At 39.0% G+C, this 22,865-nt stretch overlaps 1 protein-coding gene and 1 long non-coding RNA gene across 2 annotated transcripts; both read right to left on the reverse strand.

Moving 5' to 3' along the window:
* Positions 1-222: 222 nt before the first annotated feature.
* On the reverse strand, positions 223-1,769 carry LOC143851744 (uncharacterized). The gene is made up of 2 exons (XR_013236489.1): positions 1,354-1,769; positions 223-616 (listed from the first exon to the last, which is right to left on the reverse strand). It is a non-coding gene; the product is annotated as an uncharacterized LOC143851744 (long non-coding RNA).
* Positions 1,770-10,258: 8,489 nt separating this feature from the next.
* LOC143850598 (zinc finger BED domain-containing protein RICESLEEPER 2-like) lies at positions 10,259-14,759 on the reverse strand. Its single transcript, XM_077359829.1, has 6 exons — positions 12,713-14,759; positions 11,884-11,954; positions 11,395-11,503; positions 11,190-11,275; positions 10,460-10,492; positions 10,259-10,360 (listed from the first exon to the last, which is right to left on the reverse strand). Exons 1-6 carry the CDS (start codon positions 14,757-14,759, stop codon positions 10,259-10,261), a joined length of 2,448 nt encoding a protein of 815 aa, XP_077215944.1.
* Positions 14,760-22,865: the final 8,106 nt, after the last annotated feature.

Here is a 22,865-nt window from a genome sequence, read left to right on the forward strand (position 1 = left end):
CGTGCGCGCGCGCGCGCGAGAGAGAGAGAGAGAGAGAGAGAGAGAGAGTTTTATTTGGACTTGAGAGTACCTCATACTTAGGAAACTGATTTTGTTGGGACTTGAGAGGGTCATTTTTCTATAGCAACATTTCCACTATTTTATAGTTTGTGGATGCTTTAACCAAAGGTACAGGAGCACTATTAGCACTAATCTAATAAAAAAGATGTGTAACCATGTGTATAGAAAAAATAAAATCCACCAAAAGAGGATCAACCAATGCATATATACCCAAAAAGAATAAAGAAAGAATATGCCAAATCATCTAGAAAATATTAACATGTCTATAATCATAGGGAAGGAAAATATTCTGAAGAGTCCCCTCCATCATAGGCTATCAGTGCAACAAGAGAATCGGTCTGTGGAGGTGTAGATGGAGTAGCAGCAACCGGTGGATCATTAGCAGAGGATGGTGGCACGCTCTCTGGAGGGACTGCATCAGATGATGAAGAAATCTGGTTGTGACCATCGAAGGGTGGAGTCATCTGGACCATCAATGAATCAACAAAAGCTCGGTCTGCATCCGACAAGCTGTCTAGAGTCATGGGGGCCTCAATAATCATCGGAGCAGTACCGTCTGTAGAGGGAATAGTGGTAGAGCAGGGTTTTAGATCAGGGTTTTATATCGCATCATTACATTTTGTAAGAAAAAACAACTTGAAATGCCCACACTAGTTTCTTGTAAAAGGTTTCTTCCTCTAAAACTTCAAATTGTAAAGAATAAAATATAGAGGGGTACACTTTTAACCAAATGCCATTGTTAATTAATTGTATGTCAATTAGATCTTTTTAACAGCGGGTCGAATCTTGTCGCCGACCAAATTTCGTTGCCAATCTACCCACTTGAGGCATAATAATAAGGGGACAAGTCTCTGTTCGATGTCGGTCACATCCTCTCGGCATAGTTCTCACGCGACAATCTGACTTGCCGCTTATTTTTCTACTCTCTTTGACGCATGACACATATATATGTGCACAACTTTTTTAATAAAAAAAATTTAGGGACACAACAACAAAATAATCAGACAAAAAGATTGCCTTTTTAGCATTACTCAAAAGGTCTCTTTGAAGAAAACAAGTTCATGTAATGCTTGCAACAAAAATAAATACTTAATAGATTTTTTTTCTAAAAATTACTATTGTTTTTTGCTAATCATTTTTTTATAAATTAAATACTAATAGATAAAAATCCCTTTCTAAAATTCTTCATACAAGCACACATAAATACATGAGCACACACATGTGCGCACATATAGACACGAACATATACATAAACATACAAACACAAATAATGGATGAATTTTCTTTGTTTACCTCTATTTTGATCAAGTTGCTGACTGAGACAACCATGCTTGGAAGTAGACCACCCTTGCTTGCGATGTCCCCACATTTTCTTTTCCTATATCACCCATTTCATAATATCGTTTGGCAAGGACTCTCTCGAGTTGGATCATTACAAGAACCTCGTATAGAACGACCCTGTCACAACTTCTCAACTTCTATGGCGTTGATCGTAATGGACCACGATACCAAAAAAGGCTTGGTTTGGAGACTTGGCATGAAAACTATCTAAAGAAAGTAGAAAAGGCTTAGGTAGAGGTAGGGTAAGGGGCCTTGTTATATAGGGAAAATGCCATCGAAATTGACGATACATACAGTGACGCTAATAAATCTGACAACCAAACAATATCTGGCAAAGATATTGGCGTGCATTGAAACGTGGAGATATAATCAATATGACGTTATCTTTGAGGATGCCATATGTGTTGACAACCAAACAATATCTGGCAAAGATATTCGCATGCATTGAAACGTGGTGATATAATCTGTATGACCATATCTTCGAGGATGCCATTTGTGTTGACAGCCAAACAATATCTGGCAAAGCTATTGGTATGCATTGAAACGTGGTGATATAATATGTATGGCGTTAATGGCATTTTCACAAATTTAGTAGGGTGTCGGTGGACTGGACGGTCTGATAGACCCAAAAGGTCCGAACTTCATTTTACAAGACATGGGCACAATAGTTGGATCAATTGGATCTAATTTGGAAATGGTTTATATATCATATGGTCCAAAAATTGTACTGGATCAGGCTCAAATTAACATAGCCAAAAAATCAATTGGCACATCCTAAATTGTTTAGAGGAAGCTATATATATATATATATATATATATATATATATATATATATATATATATATATATATATGAGAAAACATTTCCTACACACTTGTGTAGGTAAGTTACCTACACACTAGCTTAAAATACAGTGGGGGCCTACATTGTTTGGGTGATCCAAACCATTCATTTGAATGGTCCTCATAGAGATAGGGTGTCCACAAAAAATCAGATCCATAGGATCATCCCAACCCTACGATTTGTGGAGGTAAAATGGACGTGTATAAACCTTCACAAATTAGTCCATTTTTTGCCTCCATAATTTGAATGGTTGGGATGCTGATTTTTTGTAGACATCCTATCTATGTGAGGACCATTCAAATGAATGGTTTGGATCACCCAAACAATGTGGGCCCCCACTGTATTTTAAGCTAGTGTGTAGGAAATGTTTTCTCATATATATATATATATATATATATATATATATATATATATAGAGAGAGAGAGAGAGAGAGAGAGAGAGAGAGGAAAATGATTGTGAGCTTGAAGCTCATATAGCTTATATGAGGTTGAGGGCCCAAACATATGTGGGCCCACATTGTTAGGATGATCCAAAGCATTCGTTTGAAAGGCCCTTACATAGATAGGGTGTGTACAAAAAGTCAGCACCATAGGATCATCTTAACGTATCCAAAAGTGGAGGGCAAAATGGCAGACACCATTTGCCACAAGTCTGCCCATTTTTGCTCTCCACTTTTGGAGGGGTTATGATGATCCAATGGAGCTGATTTTTGGTACACACCCTATCTATGATGGGGCCTTGCAAATGAATGGTTTGGATCACCACAAAAAATGTGGGACCCATGTGTTTGGGCCCTCAAGCTCATATAAGCTATATGAGCTTCAAGCTCACAATCATTTTCCTCATACATATATATATATATATATATATATATATATATATATATATATATAAAAGCTTACTTAGATAAGCTTATCTGAGCAAAGCTCACAAACCATAGGGGGCCCAAATTTTGGGGGTGATCCTAAGCATTCATTTGGAAGGCCCCATCATGGATGGGGTGTGTACAAAAAATCAGCTCCATTGGATCATCTTAGGGTGTCCATTTGTGGACGGAAAAATTGACAGATATTGTTTGTCCACAAATCTGCCCATGTTTTCCTCCACAAATGGAAGGGTTAGGATGATCCATAAGCTAGGATGTAAATAGATTTATAAGCTAGGATTTTTTTTCGTAAGCACTTTTTTTTTTCTTTTTGCTTTAATCAGGAAATGTGTAAAAGGTCGGGTGTAAATAGATTTATAAGCTATTTTTTTTTTCTTTAATCTAAAAATGTTTGAATGGTTTAGCATAAATACACTGTGTTGGCTTTTAGAGTGGAATGGAGTTGCTAAAATGTATCTAACACTCGATGTCAGCAAGTTATATATATATATATATATATATATATATATATATATATATATATATATATATGAGGAAAGTGTCTCTAGTCTCTCCCCTAGATAAGCTTATCTACTCCTCCCTTTAAAAAAACACAGTGGGCCCACGCTGTTTGGATGATCCAAAGCATTCATTTGATAGGTCCTAACATAGATAGGGTGTGCCCAAAAAATCAGCACCAAAGGGTCATCCTATAACTTCGTTTTGTGGTGCCTTGTGGTACCCAGAATGGACACATATAAACGTCCACGTTTATATGCGTCCATTTTGGACACGGTGTGCCCAACAAAATGAAGTTCTAGGATGACCCTTTGGTGCTGATTTTTTGGGCACACCCTATCTATGTTAGGACCTATCAAATGAATGCTTTGGATCATCCAAATAGCGTGGGCCCATTGTGTTTTTTTAAAGGGAGGAGTAGATAAGCTTATCTAGGGGAGAGACTAGAGACACTTTCCTCTCTCTCTCTCTCTCTATATATATATATATATATATATATATATATATATGAGAAAACGGTTCCTACACATATGTGTAGAGAGTTCTCTACACACTAGCTTAAAATACAGTGGGGGCCCAAATTGTTTGGGTGATCCAAGCCATCCATTTTAAAGGCCCTCACATAGATAGGGTGTCTACAAAAAATCAGATCCATTGGATCATCCCAACCCTACGATTTGTGGAGGTAAAATGGATGTCTTTAAACCTTCACAAATTAGTCCATTTTTTGCCTCCACAGTTCGAATGATTAGTATGATCCTATGGATCTGATTTTTTGTGGACACCCTTATCTATGTGAGGGCCTTAAAAATGAATGGTTTGGATCACCCAAATAATGTGGCCCCCACTGTATTTTAAGCTAGTGTGTAGATAACTTATCTACACGTATGTGTAGGAACCGTTCTTTCTCTCTCTCTCTCTCTCTCTCTCTATATATATATATATATATATATATATATATATATACCACAGATGACTTTACTAGCCAGTGAATGCATTTTGATGTCTTTTATATCTAGCTTGAGCCATATCAGTTTCATTTGCAGATACTTGATAAACTTTGCTTTATGCTATGGATGATGCGGTAACAAAAATTTATTTTCAAGGATGTTCTATTATGTGTGCTGAATGATCAGAAAGTTAAAACATTTTTTCATCCCATACAACCAGGGATGGAGACAGGAATTTGCTCTAGGGGTGGGTGGGGGGGGGGGGGCAAGGTCGCAAAGAAGGTTGTTATAGCATGTTGAGGCCCACCATTCTACACTTCATATTTGATAGGCCCTAACCTATGCATGAGGTGGAGGCCACATTTTACACCTCAAATTTTGATGTAGTAGGGCCCACTATCCATCGCCCAAGAATATTGGTGATTTAATAAATTCCAAGGCCCCCCAAGAGGATCACTTTCTACTTTGAAAATCCCAATAATATTCAAAATTTTATATTTTGCGTTCACATAAAGTCAAGCATTTTTCAAAATATACTATGGGGTCCACTTCATACGTGATCCAAACCGTTCATTTATTGGGCCACCACAACATAAATATGTTGTATCACGTAAATCATCACCATAGGATGATCCTAACCATTCAATCTATAGAGGTTTCTATAGCTAGCAATCCCATTATAGATCGGAGGGTTAGGATCATCCTATGGAGATGATTTACGGGTGCAGGTGTGCAACCTACTTATATCGTGTGCAACAAATGAACAGTTTGGATCATCTTATGAATTAGGCCCTACTTTTAAAAAAATACTTGACTTTACATTCATACAACATATAAAATCTCATAATTAACTAGTAGAGAGTTTTCACATGTATAGTCCAGTATTTTTCAAAAAGTATTGTACAGGCCATGCTATAGGATGATCCAGACCGTCCATTTGATGGGCCACAACGTTAATAGGTTAAATTCATTTAAATGGGATGATCCTAGCCCTCTAATATATAGAGGTGTACATCATATTATGTTCCCACATAAATGAATTTTTGGGCACGACCTATTTTTGTCTTGGCCCATCAAAAATGGACGGTTTAGATCATCCTGTGGTGCAACCCGTACAATACAATGTTTTTGATACGGGCTTACGCCATGTAAAATCTTGTTACTCTAATCAAATGGACGGTTTTGATTGTCTTGTGGTGTACTATTTGTCAAATACGGGCCTACATCATATACAATCATGCAGATAATGTGTCATTCCCCTCAGCAAATCAATTGAAACGAGAGAGAGGGCATTGATTAATATTGAGAGAGAGAGAGAGAGAGAGAGGGTGTGGGGGGGTAATCTAGGTAGAAAAAGGGCAATATTGATTTTCATAGAAGAGGGGTTAACTTTATGAAAAACTCTTATTCCATAGATTTTAAAATTTTTCCAGATTTCAGGGCGCGCAATTGCCTCCCCTGGACCCCCCTTGGCCCCGTCCCTGCATACAACTTTCCCTTAATTTTATCATTAGCCGACCTTATGGTGGCTGCTGAGCTATCTATATTGGTCTTCTCATCTTTTTCACTAACATTTACTTGCTTTATTTCTTTCATTGAATCAGTCGGTGGGTTGACGACAACACTGTTGTTTTTGAAAGTGGTGCAAAATTAGCATTCAAGTCAAATGAAGAAATAGCACTACAGGTAACGTCTATCCCTTTGGATCAAGTAATTCCTGAATCAGAACCAGTGTTGTTGCTCAAAATTGATGTTCAAGGCTGGGAATACCATTTTTTGAGAGGAGCCACAAGGCTACTATCCAAAAAGGGAACCAAAGCCCCTTATCTCATATATGAGGAAGATGAACGGTTGCTTCAAGCCAGTAACAGTAGTGCTAAGGAAATTAGAGAATTCCTCTGTAATATGGGTTATACTCATTGTACTCAGCATGGAACAGCTGCCCACTGAACGAAGGATTGGCAAGGAAGCCAACAAATTTTTTCCCATCTCCAGCATACGCATATGCTAAGGTCAGCCTTTTCCACTGCAAAGTAGTGAATGGCAGTGATGGCGATTTGGGTCCTTTAGGCCACGTTTGGATACCCACAAGATTTAGATTTGGATTTCTCACATGTCGCCCGGATTTGGATGTGGATCAAATCTTTAAATTTCCAAATCAGCTACAACAGTGAAAAAAAAGATCTGAGTTTCAAATTTGTTCTACAAGATATTATTTGGAAATCCATATTTGTGGCAAGTACTTTCACCATGGCTGCTCCTTGATCTTAGTGCAAGATGTCCCTCCCTCCCTCCCTCTCTCTCTTACAAAATGAGCATGAATATGATTGATGTATTGTGTATCCAAAAATCCAAATCCAAATACAAAAACATGATGTATCCAAACATGGCCTAAGTGCTTTGTAACTCTTTGATATCTAATCTCATTGCAGAGTTTTTGATGCAGTCCAAAAATCTGGACGCTCTTCGTGGCACAGTAGTGGATGCAAGATTGATAAAATAAATGAAAAATGGGTCATTCGAATACCGTCGTAGGGAATAGAATACTTCGATCACCGTCGAAGGGGATGTGATTTACTTCGATCCCGTCGAAGTCGAGTTTCTCAGAGCGAAACTAGAAAATACTCCTGCAGGTGATAATTCTAGCAACTAAAAGGTCTCAAAAGAACTCAAAAGCCTAAAAGCAAATTTCATTCAATAATCAAAGTTCCAATACATGTCTCATCCGCCTCCTTCTATAGATTAGGAGGAATTCTAAAAATAGAATCTCATACAAGCAAAAAGAAACATCTAAAATTGCCACCTTCGTATTAAAGGCAACCTAAATATAAAAAGTTGGTCATGCATGGAAATAGAAATAAATCTATTCTAATTGGCATGAGAGAAAATGGAAATGAATCTAGCCTAAATGATATTCAAGAAAATAGAAACAAATCAGCCCTTAGAATTTGGGTTGCATCAGTCTCCCCGAGTTGGAAAAAATCCGTCCTCTGATTTGAATCTTTCAAACAACACATGCTTTCGGTAGTCTTCGCCTCCATCATTCTTCTATGGTTTAAAAATACTCGTCCTCTAGTTTTAAAGTAACGAAGAAAGATCATCAATTGAAACTATTGAAGATCAAATCTTGCTTCGTAATCCCGAAGAAGAAAATATAATCCCTTTTGATCTTGAATTAGCTTGGAGTCATAAATATTCATTGCAGGCTTCGATGTATGATCTAATAAAAAGAATCAATATGAACTGCTAAATAATTCAACATAATATTCCTGTACTTACCTATCACTTCAATCTCCAAGCCATCATATCCAATTTTCTTAATTTCTACAGTCATGTTTTTATTGGGCGCATCAACTATCTTTTCAAGTGAATCATTGATCGCTTTGTCACCATCAAGAATTAACGATTTATCTAAACTCTTTGGAAAAATTAAATACCCATCTTCTGAATATTCATTATAGATCGGTGGTGAGTCCCAATTTATGATTTCTTCCTCTAGGTAATAATAATACGATTTTAATTTGTGTGTTACGTCCCAATCTTGGCACTCTGCAACTCTTCTCTGAAGTGATCGAAGATAATCTGTAGCCATCATGAATCCACGCAAACTTCACTGCCAATCTTTTTCTTCAACCAAAGGAGTCAGCTCTGATACCAACTGATGCAATCCAAAAATCTGGACGCTCTTCGTAGCGCAGCAGCGGATTCAAGATTGATAAAATAAATAAAAAAGAGGCCCTTCGAACACCGTCATAGGGAATAGAATACTTTGATCACCGTCGAAGGGGATGTGATTTACTTCGATCCCGTCGAAGTCGAGTTTCTCAGAGTGAAATTAGAAAATACTCCTGCAGGTACTAATCCTAGCAACCAAAAGTTCTCAAAAGAACTCAAAAGCCTAAAGGCAAATTTCATTCAATAATCAAAGTCCCAATACATGTCTCATCCGCCTCCTTCTATAGATTAGGAGGAATTCTAAAAATAGAATCTCATACAAGAAAAAATAAACATCTAAAATTGCCACCTTCATATTAAAGGCAACCTAAATATAAAAAGTAAACTCAATCATAAATGACCTTATTTAATTATGCATGGAATGGACAAATTCCATATTTGGTCATGCATGGAAATTTAAATAAATCTATTCTAATTGGCATGAGAGAAAATGGAAATAAATCTAGCCTAAATGATATGCAGGAAAATATAAACAAATCAGCCTGTAGGATTTGAGTTGCATCAGTTCTGATACTTGTTCTGGTTTGTTTATATATATATATTTTTTTTGAAAGGTGACAGGAAATATATTGATAAATCATATGAGAGTTACATGAGAAAGGGACCAAGGGACCAGGAGTCCCCCATGAGCTACATCGTATGAGGATCTAGAAGAAAACGCTAGGAACCTAAAAGAAAGATCCAAAACTATTCCCCCTCTACCATCGCCTGTAAATTCACCAAACCAAACCAAACCAAAAGCTCTAATGTTTAAAATTCTGTGATCTTCCTAGAACTACCAAAACTCCTTTGCGATCTTCAACGAAGATCTTGAAAACAACCCTTCCATAAGATAAGATATCCCTCTTGTGCGATTTCCTCAAAGATCTTGAAACCATCATTCAAGATTGAAGCAAACCTCAAAACATTCCTTCAACGAATCCATTAATACTCCACTTTAAGGGATCTTCTGTTCTTTCTGCTCATAAAAACTTTTCGTCTCCAAATCTTTTCAAAAAACCCAAACTTTAGAATCAAGAAAATCCCCAAAAACTTAACTATATCTACACTATCTCACTAGCACTGCTTTTCTATGTACAGTTTCTTAACTCCCTCAAAAGAAAATTTACCTTGATTTGCAACTCCTTGTCTCTAGAAAAGAAAATGATGGCAAACTCAGGGACAAGAACTTCTTCCATTGGATCTGATTTGACAGCAATAAGTTCCTCTAGCATTCTAATACACAAAAGATAGTTTACTTCCTAACTGACTCTACGCACCCTTTTCTCATCCTCCAATCGAGCCTTAAAGAAAGGGAGCTTGTAAACCGGCAAACAAATATCCTTAACATTACAAGTGCCTGTCAAGGGAAAGAGCTCCTCACCATTTTGCAAATAATCCTCCCTGAACTATGGGACTTCTGAAAAAGCATTTGACAATCTCTCTAGAAGTAGGTGATTCTAGGGCTGTACATGGTTTGGTCCGGTTCGGTTTAAGGGTGTTTCTTGAACCGAACCGATCCCATCGGTTTGGTTTTTTCCCAAACCGTAACCGAACCGAACCAAACCGTTATTGACCGGTTCGGTTCGGTTCATGGTTTATCCGTATTTGAGCGGTAACTAGTTATTTAGTTAACCAAAATAGGGCCACTACTTGTAATAGGGCCACTCCTTGTAATTTCACTAATTTTTTTCACCATATGAATTATGAAACATCTTTCCATGCCATAATCCAAAGGGCCCTGTTTTCCTTGGATTTTCAGCAAAAGAATTCAAGTCCATGGGCTGCAAGCAAACCAGCAGCGGTGTCTCTTAAGACTCTTATCATTTTCAATTCATTTAGGAGTCAAATGTAAATAGCAATTGTCCAGCAAACCGAAGTCAGCAATCAGCATGGAAATCGAAGTAATTAAGCCATGCAACCCATGCCAAAACACAGAATTGTCGTATTAAGAAAAAATAAACATTAATATGCGACCTGAAAAGGCTTAGCATTGGGTCCATCATTAACCCCTCCAGCAAATTCAGCAATTTGGCACAGATACCAGACACCTGCGTTAGCAAAATCCTGTACAATGTAAACAGATAATCAATCCCTTGATAAATCTTTCGTGAAGTAAACATATATATGGCAAGCTAGTATTTGTGATGACTACAGATATATAACCTGTTCGTTTTCAAGAAGTTCAATTTTTCCATCCTGTACAGTGAAACAATAATTGCAATATTAGTAAAACTCGTCCTATTGGCCTACTGAGATAAGCATTCCAGACATGAAGTACAAATTCTATAATTAACTTACCAGTCCCGATATCACTCACTTGGATGAACGGTATGCTTGAAGGGCAACCAATTCGATCTTGGTGCTGTGAAAATCCTAGAAGACTCCTCACCTAGTTCAGAAAATAATGTGTGGCTCTGCTGCTTTAGTATACTGTTCACCAAAGCTTGCTGGAACAAAACCTGTAGTTGGTGTAGAATTATGTCAGCACTTCACAACTGAATGTGGCAGATGGCAGCCCTTCAAAATTCAAACAATGTAATCAGAGGGATTGGCTCAAATGCACTTTTCTCAATCAATTGCGAAGTACTCATGATGAACAATTTTCAAAATTGTTTAAGGAAACTACTTCTGTGAGTAATAGGAGAGTGTAAATGCTCAGTTGCTTCTTTCAGTTGATGAAGAACTGAAACAAGAACTCAGGCACCTCTAAACCAGATCAGTTCGATATCAAATCCAATTTGAAATAGATCTGACTTCACCTCGCTTACCTGAATAAATTACCATAAAGAATTGCCAATGGATAAGCATAACATACTTTACATTAACATAGCTTGACCAAGCATCATCACTTGGTGACAAGTCCATAACAGAAAAAATATATCCCTTCACCTACCTCATTCATGATAACCTTCCAGATTGCCTTCTGCTCATCCACCTTTCCATCCAAGTTTTCAAGCCGTTGAGACAAATGTCTTTTTGCTGACTGGAAAGTAAGTAGCAAAACACTATCAAGTGTACTGAAAAGAATGAAATACGATAAGTTCATAATGTATAAAGATGGATTACTTAATAGGTTATAAATTGTTCCTAAAACATACAGTCAAAGCCGCAGATACTTGCTCCAATTGCTTGGACACATTTGCAAATTGCAACAGCATTAGCCAAATTATGCTTTGTGACAAACATAATATCAGAAAAGGACCAGTCCTGAATGAAATAAAAATGATATATACACATTCAAATTGCAATCAAATTATTAACTTCAGGCCAGAACCACTATAAGAATATGCTACAAATCTGAAACCCTAAATACAGAACATTGTTGCAGTCTGGAATCAATCAAAAAGTAGAAACTTCTTCAGTCAAAAGCAATAGGTATAATTGCCCTTACGAGGGGAGATTAATACCATTTCGGAAAAAAAATAACATGATTAGCCATTATATGTGAAGTAGTAGAGTCAAGAAATTGAATAAATGAACAGAACACTAGCAGACAGTTATTAAAACAAATGCAATTATTTGCACCCTTGAAACACAATGTAGAACAGAATATATAGGCTTTGTTGGTTTAACATGTAGAATCTTGCCTTCCACCACATATAGCAATAACCCATTGCTCCAAGTGCAGCAGCTGGCACCATGTAAGAGGCAAAATTTCCTGATAATAACCCATTCCACCACATATAGCAATAACCCATTGCGCCAAGTGACTGACAATAGATTCAACTGAAAATCATGTTTTGAATGGGAAGATCACCCAGGCTCACAAGTCACAAGTCAGATGGTTACATTATGAGTGCATGCATAATCTGATATTAAAACTCTATGTAATTATAACACGGCAATATGATAAAATCAGATAGTAAACCATAAAAACTAAAAAGATCTTAATGATGAAACAGTTACATTAAAACAATTATAGTTCAACTCTCTTCAGTTCATGAGATGACAATTAAAACAGTTATAAATAACTAAATCCAAGACCATTGCCCAATCCATTTTAGAACATATCCATTATCCAAAATTCCAAATCAAGTCATCAACAGAAATAAAGTAACTCAATCCAGCCATCCAGCTATCAACTTGCATCCTTTCTCCTCAAATCCAATATCCATAGGTATTTTCTGAAAAATAAACATAAGAGATTAAGAGTAAGTAACTCAATTAATTATTTATCATGAATCAAATCTTGCACCCCTTTTCCTCTAATCTTACAAGAAAATAATTGGTTACCATGAATCAAGTAACTCAAGAGTTATGTTTTTCACGAGTCAAGATCAAAAGCTTCAAAATCCGTAGCTATGCCTACAAAAAAGAAAAATAATTATATATGTATTAGAATCGCCATCTACACAAATTGGAATTAATTAAAATTGCCAACAAGAAGTTAAAAAAGAAAACAAAGAAAAAAAATACCTGACTCAAAATCTTCTAAGTCATGTAAGTTCTCTTCAATATCTATAGGAATTGGTGAAGCTCGCAACCAATCCTGTGTACAAATCAAGCATTCTACTAACTTAGGAGTTAGAGAACTACGAAATTTATCAAGTACTCGACCTCCTGTACTAAAAGCTGACTTCGAGGCAACGGTAGAAACAGGAATAGCTAGAACATCACGTGCAATGAGTGAGAGAACATGAAACCTAGAACAATTTAACTTCCACCAATATAATATTTCAAATGTCGACCCCCCCTCCTCAACATCTTCCTCCAAATATCTATCTAATTCCGTCTTGCATTCCAAACCCTTGTCTTGTCTCAATTTCTTTCTAAAATCCGACAAGAAATCTGACTTTGCATGCTCACATCCCTCAACACTTGGTTGATCAACATCCATGTCACTTGCTACTTTTGGGGTGCTACTTGAAGATGATGAGAGTGAGTCCACCCTTTGGTAATACTCAAAAAGACGAAGCAATGTATCCCTCACTCTCTTTTCAAGTAAATTAACCTTTTCAGAGCTATAAAGTCTTGAATAACAAAATGTCACATACTCTAATTTGTAGCGAGGATCCAACACTACCGCAACCAACAACATTATGTTGACTTTTTCTATATATCCCCAATATTTATCAAACTTCTCCTTCATCTTCATTGCCATTAATTTTAGAGATGGGTCTACATTTTTTGACCAATCAAATAGAATTTTTTCAATTGCACACACTTCATGAAAATATATATTAGAAGTCACATACAGAGTTCCAGATAAACAATTAGTCATATTGTAAAATGATTTCAAAAATCTATGCAATAATCGAGCATTATCCCAATCAAATTCAGTAGGAACCGCATCCTTCAAATCAATCAAGTATGATGAATCTTCCTCTTCCATCCGTTCAAACGCTTTTTGGAATTTCAATGCAGCATCTAACATTAGGTATGTTGAGTTCCATCTTGTTTGAATGTCTAGGCAAAGAAGACTCTTACATGTGATTTTCTCCTTCTCCACACATTCCTTAAATCTTTGGCTTCTAGCAGGAGAACTCCTAATATACCTAACTGCCCCACGAATATTATTGATTGACATCTTCACCTCATTTAAACCATCCTTCACAATTAAATTCAATATGTGTGAACAACACCTCACGTGCAAAAAATCACCATCTAACATCAAACAATTTTGTGAACTAGCATTTGTCCTAACAATTCTTCTTCTCAAAGATGCAATAGCCGTATCGTTGGAACTAGCATTATCTACAGTTATTGTGCACAATTTTTCAATACCCCAATCAAGCATGCACGACTCTATTGCCCCTCCAATGACATCACCTTTGTGACTAGCAATTAGACAAAAAATGATTATTCTCTTATGAAGCTTCCAATTTTTATCAATAAAGTGAGCGGTGAGACACATGTAAGACATGTTTTGCAAAGAAGTCCATGTATCCGTAGTGAGGCAAATTCTTTCATTAGACAACAAACCCTTTAATTTTTTCTTCTCCACAGCATACAAAGCTAAGCAATCTCTAGCTACAGTCAAACGAGAGATCAACTTGAACCTGGGTTGCAAAACACTACAAAAATACCTAAAACCTTCATGCTCTACAAATTTAAAGGGCAACTCATCTACTATTATCATCTTCGCAAGTGCATCCCTACATACATCTTGGTCAAATTTCCAAGAGACAAGACTATTATCTCCTTCTTTTTGTGTCACTGATTGCCAGGATAAAAGCTTTTGTCTCTTATCATTATTGTAGGGATACTTCTCACACTTTTGTAAGTGTGTGCGCATTGTACTAGTCCCATTAGCACTACTATGTACATATTCAACACGACAATAATTGCACTTTACCTTGTCTTTAGAAGACATGTGTCCTTCCACTTTTGCAATTTTAGTGTAATGATCCCACACATCAGATTTGTAAGGCTTTTTTTTCACCTTTGACTTTGATGCATAGGTTTCTTGTGCAGCATCGAAGCTCAGCTCGACAGTTGGGTTAGAGCCAGAGGTATCTTCCATGCTTGATATCTAATAAGAAAATGAAGAATTCCCAAAGATGTTGTTAGGGAATGAGGTTTTGATGAAGGTGATGAGTAACAAATGAATTCAAGAAAATTGACTAGAAAAACATGGGCAATTAGGAATGTAACAATTAATCAGCCGTGAAATTGGCAAGCAAATCCCATTTATGCTATGATCACATCCAATTAAATCAGCTCAAGATAAAAAAAATTGAAAAGAAAAGAAGCAGTGAACCCTAGTTGAAAAAAAAAGAAGAAAAAGAGAGTTGAAGAATAAAGGTACCTGGTGAGATAAAAATATACAAAGTCTGTTTGGTCCAAAACAAAAATTGAGAAAGTAATCTAGAATTAAAACACAAGAGACAGTGAAATCACCCTTTGATGGCTTTGCAAGGAAATAACCACTATAGCTGATTGGGATTTTGAAATCAAATTTTCATAAAGAAGGCCGTGCCTGAGAAAATGCAAGATCAGATCCTAGAATCGAACAAAATAATCTGTTTTTAACCAAGCCAAATCATGTTGTAAATAAAGATAAAAAAGCCCATGCCATTGAATTAAGCATCATCGAAGAAGAACAACCAGTCAAGAAAAATCTGCAGAAATGGAAAGAAAAGAACAAAGTCTAGGTTTGAAAGTCCAACATCTGAATTTTTCATTTCTTTTGAAGCTTCGAAATTCGAATTCCTTCGAATGGGAAAACCATCGATTTTTTCTTTGAATGAAAAAACCCTAAAATGGAAAAACTCTGGCTTTTTTTAATGGAAAAACCCTAGCTTTTTTTTAATGGAAAAACCTAAGCTTTTTTTTTTAATGGAAAAACCCTAGCTTTTGTTTTGAGTGGAATAACCCTAGTCAATACAACTTATTGAATCAGAAAAAGAAAATTATTTTCTTCTACTCTGGAAAAGAAGAATCACTGGTTTTTTTAGGAGCTGAAAAAAAAGAGAATCATCGACTTTTCAACACAAATTCTACAACACATTAAATGCTTTATTACCTCTTTCGCTATTTTCTCTGATACTTGTGAATCACCGGAGCCAAATGATCGACGTTGGGCGCTTTGAGATGCGAGTCAAGCCTCCATCTTCTTCGTTCAATTGGCTGAGGGGTTTATGGTTCAAAAAAAAAATGGTTTAGGTCACTGGAAATGGGCGAAAATGGTGGATATGATGTTTGGTGAAGAACTAAAGAATCAAGGGCAGAAATGATGGTGGCTGATGGAGTGAATGAGTGATGGTGGTTGATTTGGGCAAAAAATAAAAATGGAAATGGAAACAAAGAGAGGCAGAGAGCTAGGGTTCGGCCGTCGGCGGAGACAAAGAGAGAAGGGAGACGACTTGCGTTGAAAAATTTTGAAAGAGAGCTAGGGTTTCAACTTTCAACTTTACCTTTCTTATTTTTCTTCCCCTCAACCAATTGGGCCCACTTTCCAATAAGAAATAAAAAACGACCTTTAGTCTTTACTCTCATACCTCCAGCATGGTTTTTTAGTTTTTACGTTTATAACAAACTAACACTTGCCGGTTCGGTTCGGTTCGGATTTTTCGGATCAAAATTCGTTGAACCGTAAACCGAACCGATGGGATCGGTTTTGTGAATTTATAAACCGTAACCGAACCGAGGGGCCAAAAAACCGAACCAAACCGAACCGAAAGGTCCGGTTCGGTTCGGTTTATCGGTTTTGAACGGTTTTTTGTGCAGCCCTAGGTGATTCAATGGAGGCTTTGATTTCATTGTTCTCAATCCACGTTGAGCAATCTATTGCCTCCATACTTCTTCGTTTGAAGGTACGCATTTCGGAGGGGATGGATGCGCTTGAATCCATTTACGAACTCTATAGATATGATTTCCTTTCTTCTTCCTGGAGAAACCCAAAAGACTACTTTTTAATGAGGAACCGCCATAACTGCCAATAAATGGGTCCCACGATTTATGCACAAACGTACGAAGCAAGTAATGCTACCCTGGTATAACCATTTATCTTCCTATTAGATATAAACAAAAAGGTCTCACTTATCGAGGAGATTGTCGCCTCCCATTTAATGTAGGCGGTGACAAAGAGCCAAAATGTCACTAGTAAAGAGAATACTTAGTTCCTTCCAAAGAGGGCATTTCCTCACACAAGGTCTAGACTCTGCTAATTCCATCTAATGTCTGTCCTGAGGGACCGCCTCTTCCAAAATTTGTCCCAGTTCCCAGATGCTTAAATCAAAAGAGGAGAGTGAAGAGCTCTCCTCCAGGCCTGTTGCCGAAGCACTTGCTATAGGACTTTACACATCTTGATCACTCCAAGATTGGAAAATTGGGCCTAGGTACTTAATCCTTTTATAGAGTTGTAGACACCCCATTTTGCTACGCCTTAACCGTCAACATTCCAAGTGCATTCGTGGGGCATACCTTGTCTATATTGTGGACAATCAAATGTACAATCTGAATCATCGATTTGATAAGCTCACGCCAATTCGTTGATATGGTACAGGCCGTACCATGGGGATTATCCGAACCACCCATGGGATGGCCCCAATATTAAAATCTTTGAGCAAGGTAGGTCGCACCCATATTTTCAAAGAGAATTGTATTGTCCTCACCGTAGAAGGATCTGAATCATTCGTCTTATGGCCACCAAATGGACAGTTCTAATCATCCCATGGAATTGATTTAAGGGGTGTAACCAACTTGCACTGTGGCCCATCGTTTGGACGGTTTTGGATCATCCCATGGGAATGATTTTGGGGACACGACAAATTTCTATTGTGGCCTTCCAAATGGACAGTTATGATCACCCTATGGAGGAGATATTTGGAGCACGACCAATTCAAGTCATGGACCGTCAATTGGATGGTTTCGATCATCCTATAGACATAATTTGGGTGCACAAACCATTTACGCCGCAGCCCCATCAAATGGATAGCTCAGGTCGGTCGGCCTAGAGAAATGATTTTGGGGGCAAGTCCAATTTATTTCGTGACCCATCAATCGGACGATTTGGATCCCCCTACGGAGATTGCGAGGAGCGCTCATTTACGCTGCGGCCCCATCAGATGGACGGCTCGGATCATCTTATGAAAATAATTCGGAGAGCACAACCCATTTATGAGGTGACCCAAGATTGGACAGTTGGGATCGTCTCCGCCAAAAAGGATTTGGAGTACGACCAATGGGTGGTATGGCCTAGCAATGGAACGGAGGAGATCATCTTGTCGAAACTATTTAAATGATACAAATTATCTATTTAACCAACCATTCACTGCGTAGGCCCAATCATTAGTTGGTTGTGGGATAATCCAAGCCATCCATTTGAAAGGCTAACTATTTATTTCTCTCTTGTGACCCACCATAAAGGAGGGGTAAATTTGCCATTTTCAAATAACGAGGGTAGGTTCGCAATACATACGAAGGTTGGGGGCGCATTTGATATTTTGAAAAAGGGAAAAGAGTAGGGGTGTAAACGGATCGAATTCGGAGCGGATATGGCTATATCCGAATTCGATTACAGTATACACTATCCGAATTCGGATTCAGATTCGGATTTGACGGATATTTAATATTTATTACCGAATTCGTATCCGTCGGATATTGTTCGAATTCGGATATTATCCGTATCCGTTTATCCGGTAAATTCGAACATTTTATTGCAGCACTTTATCTTTTTTCTCCTACTTACTCGAATGAATTTTCCAAACCCTAAAACTAGACCTCTACATTCTCTTCACAAAATTAACTCTCAAACCCTAAAATATATGAGATCCTCTTCTTCCTTTTAAAACAAAGGCAGCAAGAGAGAGAGGGAGGCGATGGGGATGGATGATAGTGTTGGTAGTGGTCTTTGGGTTTTTCCTTTTTTTTTTTTGTATATGATGGAATGGGTTTGGGTTATTTTGATGGAATGGGTTTGGGCTATTTTTGTTTTTCTTTTATTTTTTCTAAAAAGAATATTCAATTTTCTTATAGAAACAAAAGATAGCGTGTCATTACTAAAAATAAATATTAATGATATTATTAATAATAAATAAAAAGGATTTACTTCTCGAATTCTGATGTTAAACGGATCGGATATACCATTTACCAGATTCACATCCGCTAAGAGCCGGATATCTCATAAACGGATTCGGATAATATCCGCTTGAAACGGATTCGGATAGTATTCGCTTTAAACGGATTCGGATGCGGACGGTAATCGAATTTCCGAATATCCATTTACACCCCTAGAAAAGAGAGAAAAAAGGCGAGAGAATCCAAACAGACTCTCTCCCTCTCTCTCCCTCCTCCTCCTCCTTTATAGCGCTCTCTCTCTCTCTCCCCGCCTCTTTACCGAGCCTCTTGGGGCATCGGTTTATGGGTCATATCTTTTAAGTAGATGGACGCTCTACCGAGCATCTTGGGGCGTCGGTTTATGGGTCACATCTTTTAAGTAGATGGACGTTCTACTAAGCCTCTTGGGGCGTTGGTTTATGGGTCATATATTTTAAGTAGATGGACGCTCTACCGAGCCTCTTGGGGCGTCGGTTTATGTGTCATATCTTTTAAGTAGATGGACGCTCTACCGAGCCTCTAGGGGCGTCAGTTTATGGCTCATATCTTTTAAGTAGATGGACGCTCTACCGAGCCTCTTGGGGCATCGGTTTATGAATTATATCTTTTAAGTAGATGGACACTCTACCGAGCCTCTTGGGGCGTCGGTTTATGGGTCATATCTTTTAAGTAGATGGACATTCTACCGAGTCTCTTGGGGCGTCAGTTTATGGGTCACATCTTTTATCCTTCGTTCGTAGCTCTTGACGTGGAGATTCGTTAAATGCTTAGGGAGTAATCGTTTTTGGAGATGGATAATCGCAAAGGAGACTTCATTACTTGTGGGAGATATTTACATGTCTGTAATATCACAAAGACAAAGAACAAACACGCAGATTTATTGAAAACAAATGGAAAGATGAAAATGAATTATATTCTTGCCTACGGGTAGAATTTCTTCAAATTTGAAATGTGCCAAGTGCGGGGAATGGGATTGCCTCCTAAGTCTTCCAATTGGTATGACCCTGGCTGGAGGGTGCGTGTAACACGGTAGGGTCCTTCCCAAGTGGGAGCCAACTTTCCGGAATTGCGAGGGTCGGAGACTTCGGACCGCCGTAGTACCAAGTCGCCCATCCTCACCGCTCTTTCCTTTATTCTGGAATTGTAGTATCGGGCGACCCTGTGCTGGTACACGGCCATCCTAACTCGATCATTTTCTCTAGTTTCTTCAATGAGGTTGAGGCTGCTTCTTAGGTGGTTGGGATTGGTCCTTTCATTGTATGCTTCGAGCCTCGGGGAATGTGCTCCAATCTCTACGGGTATCACCGCATCTACTCCAAAGGCAAGGCTGAACGACGACTTTTCTGTCGCGGTTCTGGGAGTAGTTCGATAGGCCTAAAGGAGATTTGGTAGTTCTTCCGCCCACGAACCTCGGGTGTTCTCAACACGTTTCTTTAACCCTTGCAGAAGAGTTCGATTGGTTACTGCTACCTGTCCATTAGCTTGCGGATGACCGACTGAGGTGAACCGTTGGTCGATACTGAGTTTTCTGCAAAAGTCTTTGAACCTTCGACTCGCAAACTGGGTCTCGTTGTCAGTCACAAGGATCCGTGGAATGCCGATTCTGCATATGATATCGTGATAGAAGAAGTTCTCAGTTTCTCTGGAAGTAATCTTCTTAACTGCCTTGGCTTCAACCCATTTGGTGAAGTAATCGATAGCGACGTACATCATTCGATGTCCCCTGGTGGAGTTAGGAAAATGTCCTAACAGATCCATTCCCCTCATTGCAAACGGGATTGGATTGGAGATGGGTCTGTATGGAACCGCTGGCAGACGAGGCACGGTAGCGAACTTCTGGCATTGCTCACACCTTCTAACAAAGTCAGTAGCGTCTTGCTGGAGGGTTGGCCAGAAAAAACCTCGGCGGACGATCTTGTAGGCCAATACCTTTCCGCCCGAGTGATCGCCACAGATTCCTTCATGGACTTCTCTCATGGCGACCTCCGCAGCAGAGGGTTGGAGGCATTTTAGCAAGGGCCATGAAAAGGAACGTTTATATAGTTTTTATCCATCGAGAACAAAATGTGCGACCCTTGCTACTAGGCGTCGAGCTTCTTTTCTGTCCAGGGGCATGATACCGTCTTTCAAGTATTGTATTATGGGGTCCATCCAGCTAGGTTCCTCGTTGAGCTGTAGGACTTCTTCTCTTTCAACGCTAGGCTGAGGGAGGATCTCGGTGTAGACGTTTCCCTGTTCGAACATTCCGGAAGAGGCCATCTTGGAGAGAGCATCGGCGCGGGCATTCAAGGTTCTGGGAACTTCTACTATTTGAAATTCTTCAAATACGGAGATTTCTCTTCTCACCTTTTCTAGGTATTTGATCATCCGTTCTTCCTTAGCCTCGCTAAAGCCGTTTACTTGGTTGACTACCAATTGTGAGTCACTGTGGACTCTTATTCGGCTGACTTGTAATTCGGCAGTGAGGGCTATTCCAGCGATCAAGGCTTCATATTCCGCCTCGTTATTGGATGCTTTGAAATCTAGGCGCAGGGCGTATTCAGCAATAAAATTATCTGGCCCTATTATAACTAGTCCGGCACCGTTGCCTCCAGCATTAGAGGAGCCATCTACATATAACATCCACATCGGATTTTGGTGTTGCTGGTTCAGGGTTGGTTCTTCGATCAGGAGGTTCGGCTCTTCTGGCTCCTCCATCGACACCGTGCGTTCTACGATAAAATCTGCTAGCGACTGGGACTTGATCGTCGGACGGGGATTTATTTGGATGTCGAATTCACCTAATTTGACTACCCAATTAATCAAACGCCCAGAGGTGTTATGCTTCTGTAATATTTTTCGGAGGGGTTGATTTGTGAGTACGACAATAGGATGAGCTTGAAAATATGGGCCGAGTTTCTTTGCTGATATGACAACAGCAAAAGTGAACTTTTCGATTTCTTGGTATCGAGTTTCGGCATCATGGAGTACCCTACTAACGTAGTAGATAGGTTGCTCCGCTTTTTCTTCCTGTGGAACGAGTACCAAACTAACCACTGCAGACCCAACTGCTAGGTACAAGTACAAGCTTTCCCCCGGTACTGGCTTGGAGAGCAGGGGAAGCTCTTGGAGATATGCTTTTAGCTGGTCGAAGGCGGTTTGACACTCTTCCGTCCATTGGAAATCTGTTACAGTTCGGAGGGTCTTGAAGAAGGGTAGACATCTCTCAGCAGATTTGGACATAAATCTGCTAAGGGCTGCGACTCTGCCAGTGAGCCTCTGCACATCTCTGACTTCTTTGGGTGCCGTCATTTCTAAAAGCGCCTTTATTTTTTTGGGATTGGCTTTGATTCGTCGCTGACTAACCATGAAGCCTAGGAACTTTCCAGAGGTAACCCCGAAAGCGCACTTGGCGGGGTTCAACTTCATTCGGTTTCGTCGGAGTACGGTGAAGGCTTCTTCAAGATCGGCGATGTGGTCCGGCGCTTTGAGGCTTTTGACGAGCATGTCATCAACGTATACTTCCATGTTCCTCCCGATTTGCTCGGTAAATATTTTGTTGACAAGTCGCTGGTACGTGGCACCCGCGTTCTTGAGGCCAAATGGCATGACTTCGTAGCAAAACAATCCTTGGTCGGTGATGAAGGAGGTTTTTGGAATATCGGGACCGTACATCTGAATCTGGTTGTATCCGGAAAAGGCATCCATGAAACTCAGCATCTCATGTCCAGCGGTGGAGTCAATGAGGTGATCAATCCTCGGTAGCGGGCAACAATCTTTGTGGCATGCTTTGTTGAGGTCTGTGAAATCAATGTAGATTCGCCACTTCCCGTTGGATTTTTTAACCATTACTACGTTGGCGAGCCACTCTGGGTAGCAAATTTCTCTGACGAACTTGGCGTCTAGAAGCTTATCTATTTCTTCTCTGATGTGCTTTTGTCTTTCGGCGGCAAAGCTTCATTTTTTCTGTTTGACTGGCTTGGAGTTGGGGTCCACATTTAGTTTATGGACCGCAATGTCCGAGGGGATCCCCGTGGAACAAAGGAATCTTCGTGAGTTCTTCGACCGGTTGTCCTTGCTTTACTTCTAC

This window comes from Tasmannia lanceolata, unplaced genomic scaffold (genome assembly GCF_043159265.1).
Source record: "Tasmannia lanceolata isolate RefF3 unplaced genomic scaffold, GAP_Taslan_0.1 ptg000018l, whole genome shotgun sequence".
Lineage (NCBI taxonomy): Eukaryota > Viridiplantae > Streptophyta > Magnoliopsida > Canellales > Winteraceae > Tasmannia > Tasmannia lanceolata.

What these genes read in the sequence shown, in the direction of transcription:
- LOC143850598 (XM_077359829.1), bottom strand. Translation starts at nt 14,759, where the DNA reads ATGGAAGATACCTCTGGCTCTAACCCAACTGTCGAGCTGAGCTTCGAT. An exon ending in GGAAGGTTATCATGAATGAG is followed by an intron (nt 10,493 to 11,189) that starts GTAGGTGAAGGG and finishes TTCACTGTACAG; the next exon opens with GATGGAAAAATTGAACTTCT. An exon ending in AACTTCTTGAAAACGAACAG is followed by an intron (nt 10,361 to 10,459) that starts GTTATATATCTG and finishes TACATTGTACAG; the next exon opens with GATTTTGCTAACGCAGGTGT.